The 21,333-nt window shown below is 48.5% G+C and overlaps 1 protein-coding gene across 1 annotated transcript in view; it reads left to right on the top strand.

Annotated features, from left to right (window-relative positions):
* Nucleotides 1-21,333, top strand: part of LOC114095672 (liver carboxylesterase 1-like) — a 50,472-nt gene that overhangs the window by 28,285 nt on the left and 854 nt on the right. Inside the window, exon 14 of the mRNA XM_071604195.1 lies at nt 69-241. Within this exon, the coding sequence (XP_071460296.1) occupies nt 69-241 (173 nt within the window). The remainder of the gene's footprint in view (nt 1-68; nt 242-21,333) is intronic.

The following is a 21,333-nucleotide window of genomic DNA, read 5'->3' as shown; positions in this document are numbered from 1 at the left end:
AAAGGTCTCAGAGAAATGTTCGGACCACAGAGTAGCTTTGGGTAATTTCTATTTGATTCTGTTCTCAGGAACCCCAATGGAAAAGGACTTCCCCACTGGCCAGAGTACAGCCAGAAAGAAGAGTACCTGAAGATTGGCCCCCAAACCAAGGCTGCCATGGGGCTGAAACACAGGGAAGTGGTTTTCTGGACCACGCTGAAGTCTGGGAGAGTAGGACAGCTGCTTCACGAAAGACAGGAGTGTATGAACGCCACTGGCCAGAGAAGAGAGCTGTGTATGAGGGACAGAAGCACAGAGTACTCATAGTTCTGTGTGCCACCCTCCAAGAACCCCAGGGGCAAAACAGGTGTGGGTTCTGAGAGGATGGAGATTTGTGGGCTGGGCTGGGCATAGACCAGGGAGGGGGAATGTTTTTGCTTATGACCTCCATTTGTGAAATAAATGTTCTTCCTGTTATCAAATCAGTCTCTGGGACTGGAGCTAGAGATGAGACCTTCCTCCTCAGAGAGAGTCTGCAGAGGGAGGCACCATCAGGAGATAGGAAGGCTTCACCTCTATTGGGGTAGTTCATCCTCTGGAGCTGCCCAGTCCAGCAGTATGGGACTCTGGACCTGCCTCATGTCACAGGACCCCCAACAACTTCCAACAATAGGATCTGGGATGGTCAGTGTGGAGGGTCTCCCTCCTCAATTTGGAACTATCTGTGGAGAAGGCCAGGTGCCACGGCGAGCCTGTGGCATAGTTCCATGGCTTCCTGACCGTCCCACAGTTCTGCAGTCCCCTCCTCGACATACACAGTCACCACCCAGGCCCCTCCACGAGACTCTCCCCTCCAAAACCTCTTCTGAGCCCTTCTGTACCCTGGACCACTTCAGGTCTCAGCAGTGACCTCACTAGAGCAAGACCTTTAAAGTATCATGTAAAACAGCCTCCTTCAGAAGTTGAGGGCTGACTGCTGGGTTCTGCAGCAGTCCAAGCTCTGAAGAGTCTCACTCCAACTGGGACAGCAAGGGACAGCTGGATTGTCCTCAGAATCAGAACTTTCTGCACCTAGAGAGCTGAAGGGGCAAGGCACGTGGGCACCCTGAAATCCAAAGGAAGAGAGCATTTGGAGGAGAGGTGGATGTGAACGCTGGCTTATTTTCCGTCCACAGGAGGAGAATTTGGTTGTTCTATGTGTGAACAGAAATATTCTAAACGGTTTAATCCAGTGCTAAATGTGGCCTAGTATGAGAGTTTGAAATACCTGGAACTCGAGTAGAAAAACTAAACTCAGCCCCAGCTTGCCCCATACACTCACGATCCAGATCCCTTCTGACTCCAGCTGGGGGGGGGGGTTGTTCCCCCACGTATTAAGCAAGCAATTCTGCAGCAGCCAAGCCACCTCTAACTCAATTGGGTTCTGATGCTATCGACCTGGAGATGATGTCACATCCCATGGGCTGAGGGCTCTCTCTAACAAAACTGCCCCCTCCTTCAGGTGCCAGGCACAACTCCACATGGTTTTTACCTGAACTTCTTATTGACTGGCTATAAATTGGGATTCCCAAAACTCTCTCCTTGAGTTCGATTAATTTGTTTAAGCAGCTTACTGAATTCAGGGAATTCAGTGTGTGTGTGTGTGTGTGTGTGTGTGTAAACGATATTACAAAGGATACAGATAGAAGGTGAGCTATGGGGACAGAAGCACAGGGTACTCGTAGCACAGAGTACCCTCAGTTCTGTGTGCCACCCTCCACAAGCTCAGTTCTCCAGAATCTCCCCGAATCCTGACCTTTCAGACGTGTGTGGGGGCTTCCTTATGTCGGCATGATTGATGAGACCATCAGAGGTTGGCAACCAGCTCAGCCTTCAGTCCCTCTCCCCTTGGGGGCTGGGGGGCTTTAAGTCCCAGCCCCCTTTCCCTGCTTTTGTCTTTCCACAGACCAGCACCTTCCAGAAGCTACCTGGGGGTGGCAGCAATCATTTGCATCCAAAAAGACACTTTAGAGATTCTGAGGATTTGAGGAGACATATGCCAGGAAACGGGCCTGGCATCCAGAAATGCAATATCACCAAACCACACTCCCAAGGAGAATCTACACTCCGACAGACTCCTCTCCGTGGACCTCTCTGTGGTGCTCATGAGAAAGGCTGAGCACGGGGAGTAAGGCTGAGAAAACCTGTTTCCAAGGGTGCGGGCCTGAAGCTCTGCCAGGTCCTATCTCCCATAAAGAACAAAAACAACCACCAGGAAGAGGGCAGCAGACCTGACCCCTCCTCAGGAACTGGTGAGCACCTGTTGAGGCCGAACAAAAGGAAAAATGTTGAGCTCTATACCTCTATGGCGCACCAGCCTCTCCCGGGTCAAGATCATTAGAGAACTTCGAGTGCTGGTGAGAGGCAGGATCCCTGAGGGGAACACCAGGCTCCCCAAGGTTGAGTCTGAACCAGGGAAGAGAAACAATTCCCGGATGCAAAGACCCAGTCCCAGGACTTTCCCGCTGGGGAAGAGTAGAGGTCTGGAGAGAGACCTTCCCTGTAGGCAGGAGCACAAGGCAGGTGTGGAGCTGAGGGCGGAGCAAAACATTTCTAAAACCCCTTCAGAACCTTCCCGCGCACAGGGGATACAGAACAGAGCTCAAGGGCACACTGGAAGAATTTGAAGTTGGTGGTGCACTTAGGATATCCAAGGTAACAGTGTGCACACATACACACGCACGCACGCATGCATGCACGCATGCACGCAATCAAGAAGAAAAGACACGCCCATTTTTATTTCTAAATGCCTTCAGTTTCAACTTCCTTACACATTATGTAAAGCATTGAATCCAAAAATTGTAAACACACCCACACACAGAGCAAGAAAACATCTATCGACAAGAGAGAAAGCAAACAACAGACCCAGATTCAGAGATAACCGAGGTGTCAAGCCAACAGACGGGGGACTTAAAATAATCTTATGAAAAGCTTACATGAACGGATGGGTAATGTCACGGTTTGGATAGGAGATGTCCCCCAAAGGCTCACATTTGAGACAATGCAACAAGGTTCAGGGGCAAAATGATGAGGTTATGCAAGGTGTAACCTAATCAATGGCTTAATCCACTTATATGGATTAATTGAGTGGTAACTAGAGGCAAGTAGGGGGTGACTAAAAGACGTAGGTGACTGACGGTGTGTACCTTTGGGGTATATATATTTTGTCCCTGCTGAGCAGAATGCTCTGTCTGAGCTTCCTGATCCCCAGGGACTGAACTGCTTTGCCACATCCTTCTGCCATGATGCTCTGCCTCACCTCGAGCCCCAAGGAATGGAGTTAGCCATCTATGGACTGAGACCTGTGAAACTGTGAGCCCCCAAATAAGCTTTTCTTCCTCTACATTTGTTCTTGTCAGGTCTTTGGGTCACAGCAGCATAGCATGCAGGCAGTGACATGGATATTGCTGGCAGCTTTTGGCCAAGTTTATTATGATAATCAGGAGCAGAAAGAGTTGAAAAACTTGCAGTTTGGCCAGAAAACTTCAAGTAAAGCTGGGGCTAAGAAGGTGTGGTTGTTAAGAAGATGGCAGCCACTAAAGACGTGGTGGATACCTCCCCAGAGACGACAGGAAATGTGGCTTGCGGGCATCTCAGCAATTGGCAAGGCCACACACTCAAGGATGTAAAGGTAAAAATTCCTTTGAGAGGAGACCATGGGAGCACCCTGCTTGCACAGGGGTGCCTGGGAAGTTGTTTCACCTTGTTCAGCCACCCAGGCACTCAGAAGCTGCTGTGACTGTGGTCCCCAGAGGCCTGACTGCTGCTTGAGATGGCAGCAGAGCATGGCATCATCTGCGGGAGGCTGGTTCTGCAGGAACGCAGGATGCTGGAGTTAGGGGGTGATGGAGGCTCCCACCGAGATTTCCAAGGAAGGCCCCGGCGGCCAGGCAAAGTGCAGCAGGGCCAGTGTCCCTGAGGGCTCCGAGACCCTGAGAGGGCAATGCATGAAGAAGTGAGACGGAGCCCCAGGATTAAGAAATGCCAGCACCATGGAGGGTCTGCCAAGGAGGGCCGCAGAAAGCAAGCTCAGACAAGCCAAAAGAGGGGCCACTGGGCTGCCACCCACAAGGCCACAGGAGCAAGCGACACAGCTCTTGGGAGAGAACAGTGGATGCCAGGTACCCCGAATCCTGAACATGGAGCCATGGGGCTTGTCTGCCCAGCTGAGTCTGGGTGTGCTTTGGTCCCATCTCGTCTTGCTGTGCCCCTATTTCCCCTTATCGTATGGAAGTGTTACTCTGTTCCTGTCTACGATGGACATGTGACTTGCTGTCAATGTTTACGGGGACTCGTTGTTAAGAGTTTGTCTTGAGTCTCACATGTATTTTGGACCTGGACTTTTGAGCAACGCTACAACCGTTAGGACTGCGGGAACTCTGGGAAAGGGACTAAATATATTTTTCATTGTGAGATGGGCATGAGCTTTTGGGAGCTGGGGGTGAATACTATACACACACAAAAAAAAAAAAAAAAAAGAAAAAGAAAGAAAGAAAAGGAAAAATTGCAGCCAATAATAGAGAAAAATATTGAAGCATTAAAAACATTCGATCCCAAAGCAAGCAGTTAAACTGGGAAATAAAGGAACCAAGAACACAGAACCACATAGAATATTCTGTTAAACCAGATTTTAATCCAACCATACCGATAATCATGTGACATGAAAATGTCTTAAAATTCTCAATTAAAAGAGATTATTAGATTAGATTTTTAAAAGCTAGACCAACCCGGTGGTGCGTAATGAGGCGCCCACTCCGCTCCTGGATAATGCACTGCCCACAGCTCTCCCCCGCCCATCTTGCCCCTTATCTGGAAATGCTGATAAGCAAGGCTGGTGCTTCCTCCTTTAAGCCAAAGATCCAAACCTCCCAAAGCTCACCACGGCCGGCCCGTCTCCTAACCAAACAAAGGCCCCAGGCCAGTGTCCTTCCCTTGCTCTCTCAGGCCGTGCTGGACCTGCCTTGCAGAGACCCCAACCATGCAGGTAGCAAAATCCCTTGAGCTTTCTTGTGAGTCCAGGGGGAGTGGCCTCATCTTTCGGGACTATAACCCTGGGGCGGAACTAGAGAGCTAAGCACACAGCTGGGTTGAGAGTAAGAGGCAGAAGAGACGCAGCACAAGATCCCCCCAAGGAAAGCTGGGTTCCACAGGGACATGTCTAAGGACAAAGGGGTCAACTCACTGAGAAGCCATGGCAGTCCTCGATGTGGACACACCCAACAACAGCGTCACCGAGGACCAGCGTGATGTCTTGGGTTTGGTCCACTCAAGTGCAGGCCCTGGGTCAAGGATTTGGGTGTGGCCATTTGGGGGGAGAAGGTGACCCCAGGAAGCACTCAGAGAGGAGAGACAGATGGGAAGCCAGCAGTGTGCTGCGAGCAGCTGGTCCTCTGTCCCAGAAGATGGTCCAACACAAACCCCCAGAGCTGCTCCTGCAGAGGAGGAGGAAGGTGGGTATTCAGGCACCAAAGCCATCACTGCTCAGGAGCTGCTCCCCCTGGCATGTGACCTGTCCCAAGGAGAAGCCCCCCATGGGGTGACTGGTGCTTGTTGAGGGAGGCTGCTCAGCCTCTGGGAACAGCAAGTGTAAGGTTGATCGGGAAGGACACCATTGTGTCTATTAGGCCACAGAGAATGAGAACAGAGTGCCCCAGAGAGGGGACCTGGCTCAAAGCCCCCCAGAAGCCATTAACCAAGCCCCTGGGGCCAAGCCAAGGCCCCCTTACTCCCATACAGGGTTCTTTCAACCACTGTGCCTGGAGCCCCCAGGCTCTCTTCACCCGGGATGACACTCTCCCCCTTGACCACACTCTGCGGCCCGTCCCTCTGTATCTGCCCACAGTTGGTCCCCTCTCCGCTTAGCTCCGGAGTGCGTCATGTATTGTCAGACACCCCTTGCCCCCACCCAGGGCAGCCCTTGGAGTCCCGGGGCTCTGACACGTCTATTGACAGTTTCCTCGCAAAAAGGGTGAACAGCCAAACCTCCCGGGAATGAGTGGCTTGAGCTGTGCCCTCATCTAAACCAAGCTGTGACCAAAAAAAAAAAATAGCAACCCAACCAGAGGAAAATGAAGGGAGGGAAGGAGGGAAGGAAAAAGGAAAGATTGGAGATAAGAAAATGCAGAAGGGATTTAAGAAGCCAAGCCCTGCAGAGGCAGGGAGAAATCCCTGGCACCGAGGTCCCCACCTGGCTGCTCATTGGTATCACTGGGTCAGTGTCTAAGAGGTGCCCTTGTCCCTGGTCCACCCTGATCCTGATTTCTGTGGCCCAAGCAGGGACCTGGACACTTTTGTGTGTTTTATTTTAAGCTCATTTCTGGAGTCAAACGGAAGCTCAGGCTGGTTTCCTTTTTCACCCCACGAAGGCTGCGGAAGCTCTGGAGACTGTCTCAGGCAAAGGACCAGGAGTTGATTCCCCATGGAAGAAGGGGCTGGTGCCCCAGGACCTGACGGTTCTTCACTCAGCCCCGCCGTCCTCCACCCCTGGAGGGTGAGTATGAGCAGGGGAGCGGAAGAAGGGGGCTCTCCATCTGGTCCTAACCAGCTCCCGTGCACCTCTTGGTGACCCATGCGGCCATGTCCATAACCATGACCTCCTTGGAGCAGGGGGTGGTTACTTTTATTGATCTGTCTCTGGGGAGAGCGGATGATCTGTCCCAGGCCCCTCAGCAGGTACAAGGAAGCAGGAACACAGGCACTGTCTCTTTTCAGATCCTGGTGGCTCGGGCTCCCTGTGGTTTGTGGGGGGGCCCTCTGCTCACTTGTATTCATCAATACAAATAAAAGACGAGATAAGGTAGCTAGTGACCAGAGGTTTTCCTGTTAGAGGTGAGCTCCTTGGGGTGGGGACCAAGGTCAGATTTATCTTCACGGTGCCCTAGCTAGTGGCTGTGAAGCCAAAATCAGACAGGCAGTCAGTGTAGATAGGTAAATCGAGTCAGGTCGGATCCAGGAGGCCAATTTTGAGTGAGCCCAGGAAGTTGGAGACTGTCCCCTGAAGGACTGAAATGTTAATTCCTTCCTCCACCCTTATCAAAAACCTGCCCCTGCTCCAGCCTGTTACTAAGGTAACCTGTCCTGGGAAGTGTCCCTCCCTACATGGAGTAGAAGCTTGTTAATTAATGTGTCCTGCCCTTCCCCCTTTGGCCCACCTGGTTCCCACCTTTTGGCCACCCTGCCGAGCATTCCTGGGCCTTGTCTTACACAGGAAGGAGAAAGATCAGGGGACGAGGGCAGGAGAACAAAGGAAGCCTAGGACATATAAAAAGGCAGAACACCTCGCTTCTCGGGGTACCAGGAACCAGCTATGGCCCCCACTCCCTGCCGGGAGAAGTCTATGTGACCCCTTTTGGAAGAAACCCTGCTTGATATGCCTGCCCAGGGGTGCTTCTCCAATGTTCAAACTTCAACATGCGGGGAGCAGGACTCGTCACCCATAATCAGCGGGATCAGTTGACCATGGAACTAGATGTACTGAAGGACAAGAGGCCAGCCACATGGTTCTGTGCACAGAGAAGGAAACATGAGCCTTTGAGGATCTGCCAACGATGCCTTTAAACCCTAGAGTGATAATGATAACTAAAAGTGATCGAATATCTGTTACATACTCTCGTGATAATTTTCATATTAATCCACAAAATCTTCAGAGCAACCTCTGTGGTTAATACTTGGTATCACTGCCACGAAATTCAACAGGAGGCCCAAGAACACTCAGCTCACCAGTGACAGACAGGACCGGCTACTTTACTTGCTGTGCATAAATAAAAATGCAGGACCCCTTATTTTGAACATTAATTAATTATTTATTTATTCTAATTTGTTATATAGGGCAGCAGAATGCATTTCAATTCCTAGTGCACATATAGAGCACAGTTTTTCATGTCTGGTTGTACACAAAGTAGAGTCACACCATTCCTGTCTTCATACATGTACTTAGGGTAACGATGTCCATCTCTTTCCACTGTCTTTCCTACCCCCTTGCCCTCTCCCCTTCCCTCCCTTCCCTTTGCCCTATCTAAAGTTTCCTCCCACACTCCCCCCCACCCCATCCCCATTATGGATCAGCATCCTCATATCAGAGAAAGCATCCGGCCTTTTGTTTTTTAGGATTGGCTAACTTCACTTAGCATAAAGTTCTCCAACTCCATCCATTTACCTGCAACTGCCATGATTTTATTCTCTTTTACGCTGAGTAATATTCCATCGTGTATATAGACCACAGTTTCTTTATCCATTCATCCACTGAAGGGCATCTAGGTTGGTTCCACAGTTTAGCTATTGTGAACTGTGGCTGCGTCACTACAGTATGCTGTTTTTAAGACGGCAAATACAGAGCCTTTAAACCACCATGGATCCCTTGGGAGAGCCGGGCCCTATTGACTTTCAGGTCTCATGACCATGAAGCCATCCCCGGTGACAGAATTGGGATGAACCTGGGGCCTGGTTCTTAAGTGCAAAACAATCCTGCCTTCCTACCCTGAACCTTGTTCGAAAATCCTTATCTGGGCCTGTCTGGATCCCCAATGTCAGAGACCTGATTATGACAGAGGGCACTGGCCTGATTGGTGGTTCTCTGCTGCCCTCTTGTGGTAAGTTTTCATACAGCTGCACCTGTTTTGGGAAACAGGACCACAGCCAAGCCAAGGCTCCAGGTAGCATCACCAATACTGTTGTTATACCTGTGCTGACACAGCCAGGGACAGCATAGGGACTGGCTTCTTGCCTATTTCAGCATCCAGGGTGCTAATCATACAGAGGCCTGTGAGTGAGAACTCCCAAAATCTCATTTCTCCTTCAAACTGATATTAATGCCCTCTGGCCCAATGGTTTCCAAGACAGAACTAAAATCCAGTTCTGGGCACCTCCAAATTGCTCAGCAAACTCTCTGTCACATTTCTCTGCAAATGAGCGATTCTTCACCTCTCTCTTTGGGCTGGTCATAAAGGAGGAAATGCCAACTGCTTTCTTCTTTCTTCTCAAACTCTCTCTCTCAATACCTCACCTCTTACACCAGATGCCCCAGCAGACACCAACTGAATGTCCCACAACTCACTTCCATTCTGACACCATCTACCAGGAGCTAGAGTCAGATTCTGGGCATTCTGGACTCAGTCCCATGAGACCTTCCCATGTCAGATGCCAGACACGAATCCCAAGCCTTAACTGTGAAGTGGGCTCGTGGTGCACTGGGTACCAACGTGTCTGAGGCTGGTGGACAGACACCCTGCTGCAGCAAGCTATAGGAGGCAGGTCCACTGCTTACAGACGGGCAGCAAGAAACAACAGAAACCGAGGACTGACTGCAGGCCATTCCCCAGGAGAGCTGCCCGGGGCACAGTGTGCCACACTGTCATCACAGCTGGAAGCAGCCTGCCTGGGTTTCATACACTGGGGCATCATGGCATGGCTAAACTGTTGAGGGGCGGTTCTGGCCACAGAGGGTGTGGGGAAGACCAAGGAACGTCCAGGACCTCCCTGGGATGCCTGACCACACCAGCAGCTCCACGTGCTCAGAAACCCGGACACTCCCTAAGCCTTGTCCTTTGGATTTTTTCGGAGGCTTTCATAAGTAGGCACAACTGACTCAATCTGGGGCAATAGCTGATCAACTCAACCTCCAGCCTCTCTCTCCTCCCTGGAGGTCCAGGGGTGAGGCCGAAACTTCCTGCCCCCTAATTACATGATGGCACCCCCCTGGCAAGAAGCCCCTACTCTGGGGCTACCTAGGAGCACCCTGTTATCAGCCCTCTCATTAGCATATAAAAAGACACCATCGCTTTAGGAGTTGCAAGGGTTTCAAGAGTTGTGTGCCAGGAAAGGGGAGGCAGAAATCAAATATATCTCTTATGATGTCACAGTCCACCCTCTGTGTCACTCTGACTAGGGACCACTTATGGGGAAACATATACAGCTCAAAATACACGGGCACATTACTAGACTTTCTGGGGTCATGGATTCGTCCAGTCCATGGTCATGTCATAGGCAAATGTCTTGGGGGATCCACCAGCTGAGGCTGGTCCAGACCAGCAGGATGCCCTAGGTGGCCCACAGATGCATCAACTAAATACATGGTTCTAGGTTTGTCGTGCGGAGGTCGCTGGTGGATACACAGTCTAATGCCCAAGTATAATCACATCGCTGTGCAAATCTGAAACCCTTCAATGGCTTCCTGTGCCTCCTAGAGAAAGTTATCCCCTACTATAGCATAGGATGCCCTTCATCTTCTGGATCTTACTTTCTTCATCCATTCCAACCTGAAAATGGTGCAGGCTCTTTATGCTTCATGCCTCTGCATGGATACCTTTGCTATTCTCCTTTCTTAGAATGTTAAGACTCACCTGTTAGGAGGGGCCCTCTGACCTCCCCAGGTGGGGCTCAGTGCCTGATTTCTCTGCAACGTTATGAGATGGCCTGTCTCACTCATCTATGTAAGATCTAGTCACCCACGGGGTGGGGAGGGGGGGGAACCTTCGGCATTCCAGATACTCGCCTGGCACTGTGTAAACAAGTGGTTGCTACCTCTTGTCCCCAAAGTTGCAGATCCCTTACAAGGTCTCATTTTAATAAATGACCAGGATAGGTCTCAGTCCATGGTGCTGCCCACAGGGTCCCTCTAATTCTCAGATACTGGAAGTCACAGAGAGGGAGGCAATGACCATGTCCTCCCTGTGTTTGTTGCATGGTCTCCCTTGGGAAAGCCTGATTCTGTGCAGGGCAACCGTGTACCTGCCCAGATTCCTGTATAGGTGACGGCTGCCACATGACCCAGGTCTGGCCGATGCAGGCAGACATCCAGGTGGGGTCCAGGAAGCTCTTCCTCTCCAGAGTGCAAGGATTTCTTAGAATGTTAAGACTCACCTGTTGGGGGGGCCCTCTGACCTCCCCAGGTGGGGCTCAGTGCCTGATTTCTCTTTTGCCCTTTCTCTTGATTCTCTTCTTCCTGCCTGAAAGATGACCCGATGTCTGCAGGGAAACCCAGGTGCTATGGACGTCGGCCCAGGAGCCAGAAGGAGCCCAGAGACTTGATGAGTGTAGGCAGCTCCAAAGTCATCCTGAGCCCTGGTGCCCATCCAGCAGGAGCCCTTGCTAAAATCCTTCTCTCCAACCAAGCACACTCTCCCTCTTCTCCCTGCAGACCACCCCTCTCCCTGACCCGTGGCCTGCATGTCACGAGAGAGCAGGAAAACCTCACTTATTAAGAAATCCTAGTTACATTTCTGTCACAGTCACTTGTCACCCTCGAGTGCTGATAGTGAGCCCAGGCACAGTCTGCATTGGGCCTCAACAATCTGAGGGCACAGGGCTGGGGCGTATTTGGAAAATGCCAGTTGAGTTATTTTCCAAGGGAAATTGGAGATCTTTATTCAAATGGAACTCTCTGCTACTAAGTGACCTAGCTGTTATGGTTTAGTTAGGTGTTCCCCAAAAGCTCATCTGTGAGACAAGAACATTTGGAGGCAAAATGGTTGGGTTAAGAGAGACTTAACCCATCTGTGAATTAATCCCCTAATGGGATTACCTGGGTGGTAGCTGAAGGCAGGTGGGGTGTGGCTGGAGGAGGTAGGCATTGAGGGTGAGCCTTTGCAGTATATATTTTATATCTGGAGAGTGGAGTCTCTCTCCCTGTTTCCTGGTCTGCCGCAGTCTGGCTGGGCACAATTCACGAGCCACTTGTCAAGCAGAAACAAACTTTATTTTTAGAACACACACTCCGCACCACACGACCTCTTCAGGAATTCCCTCAGAGCCCAACTGCTACCACCGGCTTCCCACAAGCCTCTCAACCCCCACTCCTCCTGCTCTTGAGGCCGATTGGCTGGGTCGCATGGGTGGAGCCAAAAGAGTCCCCCAATGAGCAGCTCCGTGGTCTGAAAGGGCGAGGAAACAGCCCAATGAGCATCACCGCAGAGGAGCCAATCAGCTAGCAGCTGGAAGTTTGCTGGGGCCATGGTGAGCCAATCAGCTGGAAGTTTGCTGGGGCCCCTTCGGCTGTGGCTCTCAACATCTCCCCCTCTCTGTTTAAACAACAAGCATGTGGCTTAGGGACCATGCCTGCCTTAGGTTGTCCAAGAGTACATATGGTCCTTACCCGTCATCGGATGAGCTGACCTCAAGGCATCAGCCTCCTGTCTTAGGTTGGTACCATTGCAATTGAATCTTACCCGTCATTGACTACTGGTCCAGCATACAGCCACACCTGTGGATAGGCCTTTGTACCAGCAGGGGGGGTGAGGTTCTTTGCCTCACCTCTGTTGGCCCCCAAACTTTAGCTGAACGACCATCACAAGCAGAAGGGAGGAGGATACACCAAGCCAATTGATAGCTCCTTTTGGAAAATTTGTACCACCGATGACACCATCAGCAAAAATACCCCGGCACTACCACAAGTCACTGCACCAACAGATAGTCCACAATGCATACAAGCGATACATAGTCCAGGCAAGTTCTGCAAGCAGTTCAGTGATAGCTATTGCAGAAGCTGTAGATTGGTTTTATCTTGGTCTTCACCAGCACTGGGATGAAGATAGGAATTCTGGCAATAATGGCTAAAGAAAAAATTATGTAACATTCCAGAAGGCACTAAAAGAAAACAATTTTCTGAACAATTTACATTATCTTGAACAGAATTATTAAATATAATAAAAAGGAAAAGTGAAAGTAAACAAACAGATCTGTTACCCTCCTTTTTTGTTCACATATTAAAACAATCCTCAACAGCTGTTTACCCAATTTAAATTAAACCATTTAAATCACGTGAATAAAAAAAAATATTTGGATCCATTTTTTCATGAGGGCTCATCATATATGATATATGGACATATGTACATACAAACATACAACATAAAACACAAGTGTGAACACATAATATAATACATACAACACATAACATAGTAGTAAAGGCCTTATAACTTTTTACAGGTGAAATCTCCATTGCAATGTTTAAAAACTCTATAGTCAAAAAATAGAACTGATCAGCAAAACATTAACCTAGGTCTGTATGAGCTCAAAAAACAAAATAGAACTTCATGATTTGGGAAAGGGCAATAATAAAATAGATATTGAAAAAAACACATCCTGGTTTCATTAGCCTCCAGGTGTGGGAGAACCACTGTCACAGATGTAAGGATAGCCAAGCTGGAGTTCTGGATATCAGCTGATATGGATTTGAGCCAAATCATCTTCTTTTTGGTCTGTAGAAATTGCTTTAGTTAATCTCTCTGGAATCCAAATTGGCTGCTGTTCTCCCTGTGGAAACACACAAACAGACCCCTGACTCCAGACAATCACTGGGTCAGGACCTTTCCATTGTCCTGTTAGAATATCCTTCCAAAGTACCTTGGGATTATGTACATTTTTTGGACACATATGCCTTTCCGCAGCACTAAGCCCTGATGAATCCAAATTTTAAAAGTTTAGAGTAAAAAGCGTTATTTTAAGTTTGTCTTTGGGGGATATATACCTCTTTCCCAATTCCCTATTTTTGCTTTAATAAGTACATTTTAATAATTTCATAAGCTCTTTCAACTATGCCTTGTCCTTGTGGATTCTATGGGATTCCTGTTATATGAGTAATGCCAAATGATGAGCAAAATTGTTTAAAAGAGGTAGAAGTATAGCCAGGACCATTATCTGTTTTTAATTGTTTTGGAACGCCTACAGTGGCAAAATTTTGTAAGCAATGAGCTATAATATCTTTAATTTTTTCTCCAGTATGAAGGGAGACCATCAAAAATCCGGAAGAAGTATCAACTGTAACATGCAAATATTTTAATTTTCCCAATTCTGGCAAGTGTGTGACGTCCATCTGCCAAATATGGTTAGGTATCAGTCCTCTAGGACTGACTCCAAGATTAACTTGTGGTAAAAAGGTCACACAATTTTGTTTTATTATTTGTCTAGCTTGTTCCTTAGTTATTTTAAAACGCTTTTGTAAAGTATTAGCATTGACATGGAACTTTTTATGAAAATCTGTAGCTTCTTCTAGTGTAGAGAAAATATGTATGTCATGTGTAGTTTTATCTGCTAAATCATTGCCCAAACTAAGGGCTCCAGGCAATCCTGCATGTGCCCTGACATGTCCTATAAAGAATGGATCTTTTCTGTCCCAGATTAGACTTTGTATAGTGGAAAGCAAAGAGAAAACAGTAGAGGAAGGAGAAATCCTACCAGCATCTTCAAGGGATACTATAGCATTAACAATATACTGACTATCGGAAAATAAATTAAACACAGAATCTTTAAACATCACAAAAGCTTGTAATATGACATTAAGCTCTACCTTTTGAGCTGATTGTTTGGGTACTAAAAATGTAAAAGTTTGATCAGGTGTAACTATTGCTGCTGTACCATTATTTGACCCATCAGTGAATATATTTGGAGCATTCATGATAGGTGTTTTTCTTGTCATTTTTTGAAAAATTACAGGATGCGATGACCAAAAAGACAATAAAAGATTAGATGGTAAGTGGTTATCAAATGAAACATTAGATTTGCACATGATTATTGCCCAAGTATCTAACTCATTAGCTAACTCATCAATTTGATCCATAGTATATGGAGTAATAATTTTATTGGGAGAAATTCCAAACACTCCCTTTGCTGCTTTTATTCCTTTGAGTATTAATTGTCCTACAGCCTCAGGATACCTAGTAAGAATAGTGTTAGGAGAATAAGATAAATGTATCCACAATAATGGAGCTTCTTGCCAAAATACTCCTGTAGGAATATTTTTTGTTGGTATTACAATAAATAATAAAGGCAAACTTATATCAATTCTATCCAAATGCATATTTTCCATATATGTTTCAATAATTTTTAATGCCTTTCTTGCTTCAGGCGTTAACATTCTGGGTGAATTTGGATCTGATGGACCTTTTAGGATATCAAATAAAGGTCCCAACCATCCTGTTGGTATGCCTAGATAAGCCTTATCCAATTTATGTCTCCTAATAACTTTTGAAAATCATTAAGTGATTTGAGTTGATCTACTCGTATTTGAATTTTTGGTGGACGGACCATGGTTGAGGATAATAGAACTCCTAAATTATTAATTGGAAAATTTAATTGTACTTTATCTATTGCTATCTCTAGATTATAATTTTTTAATAAGTTTGTAAGTGTGGCATAACATTCTAGCAATGTGTTTTTATCTTTGTGTGCTAACAATACATCATCCATACAGTGAAATATTTGTAGTTCAGGATTTTGATTTCTAAGTGGCTGGATTGCTTTGTTAACATAAATTTGACACATAGTTGGGCTGTTAGCCATCCCTTGAGGGAGTACTTTCCATTCATATCTCTGATCAGGACCTTCATGATTTAGTGCAGGGATAGTAAATGCAAAACGTGGACTATCCTCAGGATGAACTGGAATTGAAAGAAAGCAATCTTTAATATCTATAGCTAAAACATACCAGGTTTTTGGCAAAGCAGACAATTGAGGAATCCCTGATTGAGCAGGTCCCATAATAACCATCTCATTATTAATAACTCTTAAATCTTGCAATAATCTCCATTTACCAGATTTCTTTTTGATGACAAAAATGGGAGTATTATGGGGAGATACGGAAGGTTGTATATGTCCCTCTGCTAATTGTTGTTTGACAAGGTCATGGGCTGCTTGTATCTTTTCTTTAGTCAGGGGCCACTGAGGAACCCATACTGGTCTTTCTGATTTCCAAGTAATTTTTATTGTCTCAGTGACCCCTTCTGAAAACCCAATCCATGTCTATTTATTCCTTGATCTATTTGAATTGGTGCTGCTATACCTTGTTCTTGTTCTCCTAATCTTTTTCCTTTCCTAAAACCTTGTCTAGCCATAATAGTGGACACATTTGAATTGATGTTATTTGTTAATGTTAGTCCTAATTGATCTAGGACATCTCGTCCCCATAAATTTACAGGAAGATGATCCAATACATATGGCTGTATAGTTCCCTTACATCCTTCAGGATCCTTCCAATCTAATACCATCACACTTCTATGGGGATTAGTTGCCACTCCTAGGCCTCGAAGCATTTGAGTGGCTTGTTGTAATGGCCAATGTTTTGGCCATTCTTGACGAGAGATGATGCTAAGGTCTGCACCTGTATCCAGTAGCCCATTAAATTCATGTCCTTGAATATTTAGTTTTAGCATGGAGCGAGAATCTAAATTTGAAGAAAGCATAGCCCAATCTACACCTGTGGAGCCTAATCCCCTGGAACCTCTTTCTACAGTACGACTGGAAAATTTATCATGTAGGCTGGGTATTATTAGTAACTGTGCTATTCTATCTCCTGGTGAAATTACTGATATACCCTTTGGAGAACCGGCTATAATTTTTATTTCACCTTCATAATCGGGATCAATTACCCCAGGACTTATCATAAGTCCTTTTAGAGTAGAAGAACTGCTTCCCAATAATAAGCCTACTGTTCCTTGGGGAAGAGGCCCTTTTACCCCTGTGGGAATGATTTGAACTCCCATCTCTGGAGTTAGTACTGCTCTGGCGGAGGCGCAGATGTCCAATCCTGCGCTTCCTCTGGTTTGTCTAGTGAGGGATCTAATGGATAATGTGTCCTGGGCACTACCCTGATGGTGTTGCTGGGTTCCTCCAGTGCCCGGTATAATTGTGGTCATGGGCCCTGGAGAATTGGGCCCCCCTGTCCGTTTTTTGGCAATGGAGCCCGATGCCTTTCTCCATGATATCGTGGGTACAGGGCATGCTAATCTTTGAGGTCCTGTCTCAGGATCCCATCTCTCAACTACAGGGGCCTCCCAGCATATGGAGGTGGAGCTGTGGGTTGGACACTTACACCCTCTGGTGATAGAAAGGTGTTAGTAGCAGTCTCCTGTTGTAACTTTTCCCCTGATGGCTTTTTCTGCTCTAAACTTTCTTCCTCTGTCTGACTAGCTGGAGAGACCTTCTCTTTTACTTGAATCTTTTCCTCTGTCTGACTAGCTGGAGAGACCTTCTCTTTTACTTGAATCTTTTCCTCTGTCTGACTAACTTGAGAGACCTTCTCTTTTACTTGAATCTTTTCCTCTGTCTGACTAACTTGAAAGACCTTCTCTTTTACTTGAATCAATATGTCTTCTCCTTCCTCTACCATTGTCTGAACTGAAGGCTTTGGACTAAGCAAACAAGATACCAACGTCCACAATGGCAATGTGCCAACTGGCAGAGTTCCTGGGCTTTTCTTTTCTATTCTTTTTAAATCTTCACCATGATGGTTCCATTGTGATATATTTAACAACTCCTCATTAAAAAGCCATGGGCTACATTTTTGTATTGTATCAACGTATGCCCTGACTGTTCTTGATTTTACTGGGATGCCTCCTTCCTCTAACAATTTACTTAACACTCTTTCAGTTTGTTTTTTACTAATTTCTGATCCCATATTTCTACTATAATACAACTCAAAAAGATGACGCCAAACAAAGCCGAGACAGAATGAAACAAAAAATGGAACAACACAAAATCATTATATCACCCTTTCTATCCTCCTGAAATGTCCATCCGTCCTTTCTCCCTATCTGTTCCTCAGACGCAAATAGTTTTTCCTCAGATGTGAGCGGTTTTTCTTCCGTTTCACCCATCTCCAGGGACAGGCAACTTAAAAGCGAAACAAAACGAAAGAAGAATCTTAAAATGGCTACCCATCCTCTCGCCCTGTCCTCAGGGGCGAGCAGTTTACCTTATCACTTACCCTCAGTCGTTCCCCGTGAGGGCCACCAAATGCCGCAGTCTGGCAGGGCACAATTCAGGAGCCACTTGTCAAGCAGAAACAAACTTTATTTTTAGAACCACACATGCTGCACCACACATTCCTCTTCAGGAATTCCCTCAGAGCCCAACTGCCACCACCGGCTTCCCACAAGCCTCTCAACCCCTACTCCTCCCGCTCTTGAGGCCGATTGGCTGGGTCGCATGGGTGGAGCCAAAAGAGTCCCCCCATGAGCAGCTTCGTGGTCTGAAAGGGCAGGGAAACAGCCCAATGAGCATCACCACAGAGGAGTCAATCAGCTGGCAGCTGGAAGTTTGCTGGGGCCCCTTCAGCTGTGGCTCTCAACACTGGTCGCCATGTGAGCTGCTTCCCTTTTCCAGACTCTTCCATCATGATGTTCAGCCTCACCTCAGCCTGAAGAATGGAGCCGGCCTTCTACAAACTGAGACCTCTGAAACCGTGAGACCCCAGATAGACATTTCATCCTCTTAAATTGTTCTTGTCAGGTGTTTTAGTCATAGCAGCCCAAAAGCTGACTAAAACACTAGCAGAAGAATTCATTTTATCCTTAGCATATTGTAGGCACTTGGATGTACACATTTGCATGTTTTGATTTAAAATATGCATGGAAATTATCTATCCCTGTAAATAAGTTACATATATGTCTATATAAAGGGTGCCTTATGTATTCATCGTTGATGAGGGTTTGGAACTCTCCCTGAGGACCAAGGAAGATGGGTGTCACAGCGGCACAGACGGGAACCACACCTCCTGGATTCAAACCCTAGTTCCAACAACTCCTTGGGTCTCAGTTTCCCAGTCTGGACACGGGAAGCCTTCCTACCCCGTGGGGCTCTTAGGGGGCTTAGCGCTGGTGTTTGTGAAACAGTAAGAACAGCTGTTTGCACCCCAGGAGCCGACCCCTCTGCCAACTCAACGTGAGCCCAGTCGTTGGCCTTGTCCAAGGTGCTGATGTCCTCAGGTCTCTGTCCTCCTGGGAATCTGAGGTGTGTGTGGCTGCGGTTTGGCTCCTCTCCGCCAGTGGAGTTTTTTAATAAAGCCAGGCACACCTTGGGCCATTTTGTTTTGCAATTCCAAACTGAAGATGGCTGGCAGGGGGTGGGGGGGGGTGTCCCCTGATGCTCACGGATGTCGTATCGCTGACCTGATCATCAGCCTGTTTGACATACCCTGAGTTGCAATGTCCTTGAAGGACCTCAGCTATCACCCCCACCCTGTCACTCCTCCCAGGGACAGGACTTGGCTACTGTGGAGTGGCTGGAGATGTGGCCTGGGTTCTCTGGCACCTACCAGAGCTGCTCAGGGTGCAAGAAGAGGCGTTTAGTGGGGTCCTGGGAATGGGCTCAGGGTGGGCAGCAGGCAGAGGCCCCGTTACTGGGTGACAGTGGCTGTGCTGGGGCTGCGGTGGGCCTCCCCTCAGCTCCCCTGAGGCTGCTGTCCCAGGCTGGGGCTCTGGGCTAGAGCTTGGAGCCTCAGAGCGCGAGGGATGTTCTTCACCTGGCACCTGTCCTCTGCAGCAGAGCCCCAGGCTCTGTGGTCCCTGGGAAGGCCAAGACCACGGCCCTCACTGGGACCATCGCTGGGGACAGGGGAGGCCCTCTTGGATTCCCTGTACCCCAAGCCTTACCCTCACACCCTGCTATCCTGGCCTCGCCCAGCCCCCTCCCAAGCCTGGGCCCGACAGAGCCAGCAGTTGACAAGCAGGACACCAGAAGCCAGTTAGTTGCTGGCTATTTTCGGAGTCTCTGGCCACAAGTGTCTGTCTCTTCATCTCTGGGTTGCAGATGAGGTCAGGGCCAGCAGGGTGTCGTGTCTCCCTTGTCCGCCATCGAGGGGGCTGATGACGGAAGGCTTGAGGGGCCTTGCAAGAGGCCAGGCCCAGGGAGCCAGCATTTGCTGAAGGTTGAGCCCCCCCCCCAAGGTGGTCACAGGCACTCAGATCCAGTGAGACTTGGATTTGGCTGCCCAGACCCGAATTTGAGCCTCAGCAGCACCATCCTAGATAGGAAGAGCCAGGACGAGAAGGGACAGAGCTGTTCTGGCCACACAACATGGAAGTCATCTTAACATGGGCAGAGTTGGGCAAGAGGAAATTGGTCACCGCATGGCCGGTATGGACCCAACGTTGGATAGCTGAGGGTGCAGCAAGGCCTGTCCCCGACACACAGTACTCCCAATCCTCCCGTGGCCCATGATGTCCTCCTGTCACTCCCCTTTGTCCATGAAAATCTGAGGCAAAGGGAAGCTGAGTAACTTGCCCAAGGCTTCGGGACCAGGGTTTGGATCCAGGCACCGCGGGCCCAGAGCTTGCTCCTAAGTGCTCTTACCCACTTTCACCTTCGGCTACGGTGGTCTCCTGCCCACCCTTCTGAGACAGGAGGGCCTGAGATTCCACAGCAACGTCCTTATTATCCAATATCCACAACATCCAGCTGAGGGCTGGAAGGAGCTCAGTGGTGGAGTGCTTGCCTGGCATGCCCAAGGCCCTGGGGCCATCCCCAGCATGAGAAGAAGGAAGGAAGGGAGGGAGGGAAGGAGGGAGGGAGGAAGAGAGGGCTAGACAGCTGGATGCAGATTCAGTTCTAGTCTAATCCCAAACCCTTCACCTTTTCTACTAAACCAAAGACCCGAGAACCACAGACTACAGCCCCAACCCAGTCCACGACTGTTCCATAAAGAGGCCTCTGTGTTGTAAAAACAGAGTTCTCACAGGGAGACCAGCATAGGATGGATAAGGGGCAGCCACTTATTGGACAGATCAAAAAAACAGGCCTGAGTGGTGAGTGGCACCAGGGGACTCAGTCCCAACATCAGAGGAGCTGTCTCAGACGGCTCAGAGACTTGTTTTCAACCATGACGATGACACCCGTCTGGGAGAGGTTGTTTACAGAAAACCAGTCGGAGCCTTGACGTATGCGGAGGCCGTCAGAGCGGGCGGCTGGGCCCAGGGCTGAACCCCACAGGGGCCAAAAGTGATCCATCCAGACCTCCCTGGACAGTCCTATTTGGGGCTAGATGACAAAGTGATCTTCCCAGTCCCCTGCAACAAGCCCCGACACATGAATTGGTCCTGATGACCCTGCTGCCCTTTCCTGCAGGCCCAGGGCTCCTGTCAGGAGGGAGCACAGGATGAGGACAGTGTTGACCAGGTGCGAGGGACCTGGCTTTGCCTGTCAGCAGTGGGGCGACTTCAGAGAGGTCACTCTTCACCCCAGCCCCAGGCGTCAGGTCTGTCCAGTGGAAACACGGGAGGCACTGGTGGGGTGGGCAGAGAAAGGGCAGTGGACATCGCCTTTAGTAGGGGGTGGTGCACACAGATGCCCAGGACCATCAGAAGAGAGAGGCCAGAGGCAACATGGTTGTCCCTTGTGTCCCTAAGGGATCGGTTCCAGGGCCCTCAGGAATACCAAGATCAGCAGACGCTCAAGCGTCTCCCACCCCGGCCGCTGCCCGCTTTAAATCATCTCAAGATTGCTTATAACACCTCCCACGATGCGAAGGCCACGGGCGTCCCTGTAGGGAGAGGCTCAGGGGATGAGGACCAGGGAGGAGGCTGCCGGAGTCCCGGGCAGTCCCGAGCTTTC

This window comes from Marmota flaviventris, chromosome 18, assembly GCF_047511675.1.
Source record: "Marmota flaviventris isolate mMarFla1 chromosome 18, mMarFla1.hap1, whole genome shotgun sequence".
Lineage (NCBI taxonomy): Eukaryota > Metazoa > Chordata > Mammalia > Rodentia > Sciuridae > Marmota > Marmota flaviventris.
Note: the sequence above shows the minus strand (reverse complement) of the source record. Positions and strands in the feature narration are given on the sequence as shown.